Source organism: Oryctolagus cuniculus, chromosome 4 (genome assembly GCF_964237555.1).
Source record: "Oryctolagus cuniculus chromosome 4, mOryCun1.1, whole genome shotgun sequence".
NCBI classification, from domain to species: domain Eukaryota; kingdom Metazoa; phylum Chordata; class Mammalia; order Lagomorpha; family Leporidae; genus Oryctolagus; species Oryctolagus cuniculus.
Genome location: NC_091435.1, coordinates 44073751 through 44083798, shown reverse-complemented (window position 1 = coordinate 44083798; position 10048 = coordinate 44073751). Strand labels below are relative to the sequence as shown.

The window sequence follows — 10048 nt, the reverse complement described above, 5'->3', positions numbered from 1 at the left end:
CTTTTTACTATGACAATATCTACTGTTATTATCACCAAAAATAAATATAAACTAAAAAAATTAAGGATCTAATATTTCTCCCATAATAAATCTTTGGCATTATTATTTATTACTTTGATACCTTGTGGAAAAGTGATAACTAAAGAATAACTATGCAAAAGCTGATGACACATCAGGGCATATTTTAAAAGAATTGATAGAACACTTCCAGAGCCCCACCAACTCTTCAATGTAGACTTACACAGGTGTCCATATTCACTAGCTAACTAGTCCTATGTTCAAACATTAATAGACATAGGCATATCCTATAGATTGAATTTCTTTGTATTTCCTTTGTCAAAAAGAAAATTATTTCATTTGTCAGTGCCTCCATATATCTTTAGAAGATGTTTGTCAGTGTTTATTAGCATTGTTGATACAGCTCCATAAATACAACATTCATTTGGTACTCTTCTGCTTGCTCCATATGGCTCAAGCTGGGAAACTTTTGCCTGGAAATTGTCTTATTTCCTGGTATTTTTCATAAGGAAATTGTTTATGTGTCATTCATCAGTTTTATGGCCTTTTGTTCTTGATTTTATAAAGTGGAAGCATGCTCAGTATTCAGTCACACACAGAGCAAACTCATTACAGGATTGTCAATGAGCAATTTACCAAGCAGAAAGTCAAATGTGCTTGCCTGGAATGTGGACTGTGGTGTGTTACTCTCAGTGGAAGTAGCAAGTAAAATTTTACCCACAACTGGTTACCTAGGGGTAATTAAAACCGTTAATCTTTTTATTGATCTTTGACTCTGGTTGCTTACTATATTTAGCAGATAAGATTCATGAGCTACTGGAGTGTGTCCATTGTCAAAAACTCCATCAATAGGTATCCCCTGAAGAGGGCTCCAGGGTAAAGGAGCGTTTATCTGATCTATGCTTATTATGAGGTTCATTCAGACCTGAAACAAATAATTGTTATGCTTTATTAAGAAACAATATTTGCAAACTGTGAAGCCAATGAAAACCGTAACTTTTTATACTACAGCAAAGTGCCACATGCTAAATGTCTTTTGAGTCATATCCGTTGCATTTATTTTATATTTAAGGAGGATACCAGTCCACTTCATAGCATCCAAAAAAGATGTAGGGCAATGTATACTTTTATATTTAGGTGCTCTTTAAAAAAATAAATGTCTACAATTATTTCTCTGAAACGGTAATATTCCATGAGAAAAGCATGCCTTTGTTCACAGATCAGTGATACGGTGATCTTTAACAGATGCTTTGGTGCCATTATCATCTGTCCTAGCCATTTGGCTGTCATAAAAGCTGTACCTATGTGTCCAACTTAGGTTATTATTTCAACAAGATTTGCTGCCTTATACTATAACAATTAGTTCTTTAGAAGACTGGATCATCAGCCAGTGACCTTGAGCAAGTAGAGAATATTTTAGAATTGGGCATGTGGTAGCTCTTTTGAGTATTTGTGTAGGAAAGTAAAATTTAAGATTGGCAAATATTTTACACTTGCTGCCTTGATCAGAAGTCCATAACAGCCTCAGGTATTAGAATCTTTAAAAATGTTATTTATTTGTTTATTTTCATTTTATGTAGGAAAGAGGGAGGGAGAAAAGGAAAGAGAGAGATCTTTCTTTTGCTGGATTATTCCTCAAATATCCTCAATAGCTAGAGCAGGTCCAGGCTGAAGTCAGGAGCCAGAAATTCAATTCAGGTCTCCCACACGGGTGTCTGGCACCCAAGCACTTAAGTCATCGCCTGATGCTCTCCAGCATGTGCTTTAGCAGTAAGATGGAATCACAGGCAGAGTCAGGACTTGAACTCAGGCACTCTGATAGGAGATATGAGTGATCCACTAAAAATCCTAACCATGGTGCCAAACACCTGCCCTTGAAGTGTTCAAAACTTAGTGATGAGAGTCCATGCCTGATAAATATTGACTGAATCTCTGCACTCACATGAAACTAATCAGAGCTAATATGCAAATGACATAATTTTACAGGACAAAAATGTCAAAATAAATGACAATGTGTGTAGGAAACAATTATCATTCGAAGATTCCCAGTGTCTTCATTCCCTTTCAATTCTGGAGGAATCACTTTTTGTACTGGTGGTGGTGGTAAAAGTCAAGATTCCCTTTTCTTTACAAAAATCATTAGAAGTAGGCCTACCAAAAAACAAACAAACAAACAGAAGCTTGAAAGAGTGAATACTGGGAAAGTAAAGAAACCCAAGTAGAAATGCCCATGAGAGATCACATGGAGAAGCTAAGCTCTGAGTGATACAGCAAGGTGAGTGTCCAGGAGCAAGCTCAGCAGTGGTGGTAGTCTGATTTCTGGTTCTATGACTTTGAATTGTTCCAAATGTCTTGGCCTTTAGCTGTTCTAGAGTTCCTAGGCTTTTGATGTTCTCCATTTTCTATGCCAGGTTCTTTAGATTTGTAAGAACTTGGTCAGCCATCCAATAACCTTCAAATACAGATAATTATAATCAATCTTCTTCCGTAGTTAAACAGAGCTCATTTTTATTGTTGTAATCAATAACTGTTGATATTTATTGGACTAATTGTACTTGCACATATGCGGGCAACTCAAAACATTTATGAAAATTAGAAATAAAATATAAGTTTATTTTGGTTATAAAGTTATCTCAATTTCATACATATATGTATATATATGTAACGGAATATTACTAAGCCAAAAAAGGAATGAAATCCTGACATTTGCAACAAAATGGATCCAAGTGGAGATTATTATGCTATGTAAAATAAGCCAGATCTCCAAAACACAATGTCATGGGTTCTCTTATTTGTGGTAGTTAATACACAGAGAAAGTAAAAATAAAATGCGTGGAAGTTGCAATATTTAGTATATAGTTATAAGAAGTGCTATACTAACTCATCTATGTAAATGACAATATATTCATTTGAAACATTAAAAAAGAAATGGATGATATCCGGGCCCATGCATAGCAGGTTAAGATTCCACCTGTGGCACCGGCATCCCATCTGGACAACCGGTTCAAGTCCTGGCTGCTTTTCTTCTTCTTCTTCTTCTTCTTTTTCTTCCTCTTCTTCCTCTTCTTCCTCTTCTTCCTCTTCCTCCTCTTCCTCCTCTTCCTCCTCTTCTTCTTCTTTTTTTGACAGGTAGAGTCAGACAATGAGAGAGAGAGACAGAGGGAAAGGTCTTCCCTCCATTGTTTTACCCCCTAAATGGCCGCTAAGGCAGGCACGCTGCCCTGATCCGAAGCCAGGAGCCAGGTGCTTCTCCTAGTCTCCCATGCAGGTGCAGGGCCCAAGCACCTGGGCCATCCTCCACTGCCTTCCCGGGCCACAGCAGAGAGCTGGACTGGAAGAGGAGCAACCAGGACAGAACGGGCACCCCAACCAGGACTAGAACGCCGGGGTACCAGTGCCGCAGGACGAGGACTAGCCTAGTGAGCCGCAGCCAGGGCTGCTCCAATTCTGTTCCAGCTCCCTGCTAATGGCTTGAGAAAGCAGTGGGAGACGGCCCAAGTGCTTGCGTTCCTGTACATACCTGGAAGACCTGAAAGAAGCTCTTGGCTGCAGGCTTCAAATTGGCTCAGCTTAGGCCACTGCGGCTACTTGGGGAGTGAACCAGCAAATGAAAGACCTTTCTCCTGGTCTCTCCCTCTCTCTATCTGTAACTCTGCCTCTCAAATAAATAAATAAAATTTTAAAAATAAAAAGAATTAGAGTTGGGGGGTATGGTGAGGATTTGGGGGGTACTAGTAATTCCTTGTTCTTAATTTGGATGTTGATTATGAATGTGGTCAAAATGACAATAAAACTATTTTATCTCATTTATCTGTACACTTATATGCATTTCCTGGTGTGTATACAGTGTTGCCTTTTTTAAAATAAGATTTATTTATTTATTTGAAAGTGTTACACACAGAGAGAAGGAGATGGAGAGAGAGACAGAGAGAGAGAGAGATCTTCCATCTGCTGGTCCACTCCCCAATGGCAGCAATGGCTAGAGCTGCACCAACTAAAGCCAGGAGACAGGACATTCCTCCAGGTCTCCCAGGGGGTACAGGGGCCCAAGGATGTAGGCCGTTTTCTACTTCTTTCCCAGGCCATAACAGAGAGAGCTGGACTGGAAGTAGAGCAGCTGGGACTCGAACCAGAGCCCATATGGGATGCTGGCACTGTAAGCATTGGCTTTACTCGTTATGCCACAGTGCCGGGCCCTATATACAAGGTTTCAATCAAATGTTTTTAAAAATAAAGTATAACTTTATTTTGATGCAAAAAATATTTGAAATGCATGCATCATAATATTCATTTCATGTGAACTTTAAAAATTTATTTATTTATTTATTTTTTCCACTTTATGCCAGGAATTTAATAACAAAAAATGATAACACTATTCTGTCCTAGAAATTGAGGAAGAAACAGTTATTCTCACAATAAAGGAGAATTTTATATATGTGTTTGTGTAAATATATTTAAATATATATGTATTTTAAAGAGATCCAGTACTTCCCATATAAACCCAATAGGGAAAACCCCAACAATTACCAATTTGTCATTTTTTTAATTGTCTCATACTTAGAGAATGATTGAAAAAGCATATAAAATTAAACTTAATTGTTCATTAGAATTACACTTCAATTGACCAATGGCTTTAAAATAAACAAAAGTCTTGAATACACCAGAAAGCCCTGCCCATTAAAATTCTATAACATACCTTAGGGAAGAGAATGCTCTCACCTCAAAGTTTCTTTGCAAAAGTAAGAAGTTCTCAGTTGATATGACATGGCACGTTATACAGGAGTGACCTTGCATCTAGCTTTCTGTGTTACTCACATTCACGGGACTTCTCTACAGTAGGAAATTCATAGGTTTGGAACTCTTTGTTCAAATTGGAAACTGGGGTTGGTGCTGTGGCATAGCAGGTAAAGCTGCCGCCTGCAGTGCTGGCATCCCATATGTGTACCGGTTTGAGTCCTGGCTGCTCCATTTCCAACCCAGCTCTCTGCTATGGCCTGAGAAAGCAGTAGAGGATGCACAAGTGCTTGAGCCCCTGCACCCATGTGGGAGGCCCAGAAGAAGCTCCTAGCTCCTGGCTTCAGATTAGCACAGCTCCAGCCATTACAGCCAACTGGAGAGTGAAACAGCAGATGGAAGACCTCTCTCTCTGCCTCTCCTCTCTCTGTATAACTCTGCCTTCCCAATAAATAAATCTTAAAAAAAAAAAAAAGAAAAGAAATTGGAAACTCCTCCTTACTCCTCACCTTCAAAGGTTTCTATCCAGTGTGCATCGTCACATGTTTCTGCAAGGACCTGGACAAACAGAAAGCTTTCCCGCATTGCTTACATTCATAAAGTTTCTCCCCACTGTGGGTTCGCTCATGTCTCTGAGAGGAGCTGCGAAGACTGAAGGCCTTCCCACATTCTTTGCATTTATACGGCTTCTCTCCAGTGTGCACCCTCATGTGTCCCTGGAAGCTTGTAGGGTAAATGAAGGCCTTGCCGCATTGCTTACATTAGTAGGGTTTCTCGCCAGTGTGAGTTCTCTCATGTATCTGCACGTAACTGGAACAACTGAAGGATTTCCCACACCGTTTGCATGTGTAAGGCTTCTCCCCAGTGTGAGTTCTCTCGTGGGTCCTTAGTGCACTGAGATAGCTGAAGGCTTTCCCGCACTCCCTGCACTTGTAAGGCCCGTCGCCCGTGTGCGTTATCATATGTCTTCGAAAGTTCTCCACGGAAATGAAGGCTTTCGCACACTGCTTGCATTCATAGGGTTTTTCCCCAGTGTGATTCCTTTCATGGATCTGCAGATCCAGAGGGTAATTGAAGGTTTTCCCACATTTTTTGCATTTGTAGGGTTTCTCGCCGGTGTGAGTCCTTTCATGGATGCGACAGTAACTGAGCCGGCTGAAGGCCTTCCCACATTCTTTACATTTATAGGGTTTCTCTCCCGTGTGCACCCTCAGGTGCACTCGAAAGGCTGGCCGCGCGCGGAAGGCTTTCCCACAGTCCTTACATTTGTAAGGTTTCTCTCCAGTGTGAGTCCTTTCGTGAATCTGGATGGAAGTAGAGCATCTGAAGGCCTTACCACATTGTTTACACGCGTAGGGCTTCTCACCGGTGTGGATTCTCTCGTGTACTCGTAAAAAACTGGGACGAATGAATGCCTTCCCGCATTCCTGGCATTTATACGGCCTGTCTCCATTGTGCGTGATCATGTGTGTTTGCACGCTTGTGCGGGAAATGAAGGCCTTGCCACATTCCTTACACGTGTAGGGTTTCTCACCAGTGTGAGTTCTCTCATGTATCTGAATAGAACTGGGACAACTGAAGGCTTTGCCACACTTCTTACACGCGTAGGGCTTTTCTCCCGTGTGAATCCTCTCATGGATTCGGAGAGAACTGGAAGAACTGAGCGATTTACCACAATACTGGCACTCATAGGGCTTCTCCCCTGTGTGAGTCTGTTCGTGTGTTTGAAAAGGTTGGTGATAGATGAAGGTTTTCCCACACTGCTGACATTTATAGGGGTTTTCTCCGGTGTGTGTCCTTTCATGTCTCTGGAAGGATTTGAGATAACTGAAGGCATTCCCACACACCTTACATTTGTAAGGCTTCTCTCCATACTTAGAGCCTGCTAGTTTGTATCCAGCATGAGATCTGATATGCCTAACGAGGGATGAATGAAGCACGTAGTCTTTCCCACACACAGTACATTCATAAGGTTTTACTCCAGTCCTTTTCTCGGTCAGGCTGAGACTTAGAATCTGGCTGAAAGCATCTCCACACTGACTCTCTTTCTTACTTTCACAGTTTCTCTCCACCACACAACTTCTACAGAGGCCAAGTTCCTGATGGTTTCCTGCATCACATCTCTGTAGAGTTTCTTTTGTGAAGGATTCAATAGAGCCCACTCCTCCCGGCTGAAGTTCACAGACACATCCTCAGAGACGACTGAATCCATCTCCCGGCCTCCGGGGCGCCCCGATCTCCCCACTCCGGCGCCCGCGGGTTACCCACAAGCTGCCCCAGGCTACCCAGCGAAGAGACGCGGAGACTGCTAAAAATTTATTTATTTGAGAGGCAAAGAGACAGAGACATGGATAGATGATAGATAGGTAGATAGAGAGCGTTCATCTGACTTCACAATGTCTCTATGGCTGAGGCTGGGCTGGGACGGAAGTCAGGAGCCAGGATTTCAATCCATTTCTCCTATGTGGATGGAAGGGACCCAGCCATTTGAGACATGATCACTGTCTTCCACTATCTTCTACACTTGAAGGCAACTGGAGTTAAAAGCCAAAGGCCGTTAGCTAACTTAGACACTCCAATATGTTATGTGGGCAACTTAACAGCTAGGCCAAATACGTGCCCCTCAGAATCTGTTTGATAACCCCTCCTACATAAGTATGTGATAAAGTAACTCATTTAGTTTGGTAGATTCTACTGGCTGTGAGTATTAATCTTCAATAATATTTTATCATTGTTTCTCTTTACACATTAATATTAATGGTAATTTTCCATTTAAGAATTCAGATTTTAAAATTCTAAAAATATAAATTCAGAGCTGGACATCTAGACAGCTCTATCTCTGATAAATATCCTTAAAAGTTTCTTAGACTCAGGACTTAAGGATTTTTCCTTTCTTTTATTTCCTTTTAACATTCATTTATTTACTTGAGAGACATAGTTACAGACAGAGAGAGGGAGACACAAAGATCTTCCATCCACTGGTTCATTCCCCAAATGGCCACAAAGGCTTGAGGAGAGCTGAAGCCGGGAGCCAGGAGCAGCTTCTTCTGGATATCCCATATGGGTGCAGGGGCCCAAGCTCTTGGGCCATCTTCTACTGCTTTCTCAGGCCATCAGAAGGGAGATGGATGGGAAGTGGAGCAGCTGGGACTCAAACTGGCTCCCATATGGGATGCTGGCACTGCAGGGAGATGCTTAACCTACTGCATCACAGTGCTGGCCCCAGAATTTTTATTTTCTAGTAAATAAACATAAGCACAAAATATACTCATTAATGTGCTCAATACATTATCAGGGAAGAGTTTAATAAATAATTGTTATAAATTGGTAAATAAGCAACTGAATTAATATAATGTTTTTCCTTTTTGTACTTGTCACCAAGTGCTAGTTCTTCATAGTTTTTTTCCTGCTTCCTTTAACATAGCACTGTTTTGCTTTCAAAAGCTCCTTTTACTGAGATGACTGAATTCACCAAATCATTCAGTAACTGTTTATTAGGTACCATTTAATTGACTCAAGGCATTAGTTAATAATGAACCACCCATGAGTTCTGCCTTTTGCCAGCCAACTCCTAGATAGAAAGTAGATAATAAATAAATCAAATTGTGTGTGTGTGTGTGTGTACTTGTGCATGTGTATTTGAGAGAGAGAGAGTGAGGGGAAAAAAGAGAGAGAGAAGTAGAAAGAAGGAAAAGTGTTATAAACAAGGCACACTGAATTCAGGGATGGAGAATGAATAAAGGGAGGAAATATGACCTTGTCTAAACAAGATAAGAATTGGAGAACTCAGAGGGCTTCCATAGCCTTGGAAACTCATGACTGGAGCATAGGGAGATTACTGATGCCATAGACAGGAGTGTCAATTGGTAAAGTCAACAACAGGAGTCACTGTGCACTTACTCCTCATGTAGGATCTCTGTCCTTAATGTGCTGTACATTGAGATTTAATGCTATAACGAGTACTCAAACAGTATATTTCACTTTGTGTTTCTATGGGGGTGCAAACTGTTGAAATCTTTACTTAATGTATGCTAAACTGATCTTCTGTAAAAAAAAAAAAAAAAAAAAAAAAAAGGAATTATCAATTCCCAACTTGACTCTCGCTGGGATTAAACATGACAATAGGTCTGATCTGATTTCATCATCATTTAAAAAAATCATCTATTATTTTTCACTTTATGTTTCTGTGTGGGAGCAAACTGTTGAAATCTTTACTTAATGTATACTAAGCTGATCTTCTGTATATTAAGAGAATCGAAAATGAATCTTGATGTGAATGTAAGGGGAGAGGGTTTGGGAAAGGGGAAGGTTGCGGGTGGGAGGGACGTTATGGGGGGGAAGCCATTGTAATCCATATTCTGATCTTTGGAAATTTATATTCATTAAATAAAAGTTAAAAAAAAAAAAGAAAGACCTCTCAACGAAAGAGACATATATCAAAGGCTCTAGCAGTAAGTAAAGGAATCAGCCATGAATAAAATAAAGGCCTACATGGTTACATGTGTTAGAAGAAGCGGCATAGAGAAATGGAATATGTGACAAATCTGTAATGTGGTGAGTTTGGCATACGTTAAGAGCTGACAGGAAGTCTATGCGGCTGAATTGTTGGGGGCTAGAGGTAAATGGCAGGAAATGACATTGAAGACGTGGGCAGAAATTTCAAATAATAAATTACTGTCCATGGTGAAGTTGGAAATTTTTCCTGAAAACAATAGGAAGAAGTTGAAAAGTTTCAGAAATGATGTAGTGTGATGTACTTTTTAAGCTGGTTAACGTGAGGATAAATGGAAGGTAGCATTAGAATGGAGGAGAACAGAGAGGATGAACATGATGATGCAGGTTATGGGGGGACGAGAGATGGAGGCAAGCATACTCACTACAGTTTATGACAGAAATATAAGACTTTGGGCCTGGCAACTTGGACTTAAAGGAGGAAGGCACAAAAGTGACTTCATTTGCCAAATACATAGAGATTGTAAGAGCTTTGACTAAATTGGAGTTAGTTCTACTCTTTGGTATACTCTCCATAAAGCCTGTATCAACTGACAATTCAGAAAACATGGAAAATAAAACAAATTAAATACCCTAATATGTTTCAATGAAGAATCCCAAAATTCTGAATAAATATATTAGAATTGCAATAGTAAGGTGAATTCAAGGAGACAAAAATAAATGATTATGGGCCGGCACCACGGCTCACTAGGCTAATCCTCCACCTGCGGCGCCGGCACCCCGGGGTTCTAGTCCCAGATGGGCACCGGATTCTGTCCTGGTTGCTCCTCTTCCAGTCCAGCTC

The 10048-nt window shown here is 40.5% G+C and overlaps 1 protein-coding gene across 1 annotated transcript; it reads right to left on the bottom strand.

Annotated features, from left to right (window-relative positions):
• Positions 1–4444: 4444 nt before the first annotated feature.
• Positions 4445–7050, bottom strand: LOC100339500 (zinc finger protein 791-like). Its single transcript, XM_008267103.4, is given in 2 exon segments — positions 4445–6823; positions 6826–7050. Coding segments are annotated over 2 exon segments (1689 nt in total). The 5' UTR covers positions 6965–7050; the 3' UTR covers positions 4445–5273.
• Positions 7051–10048: the final 2998 nt, after the last annotated feature.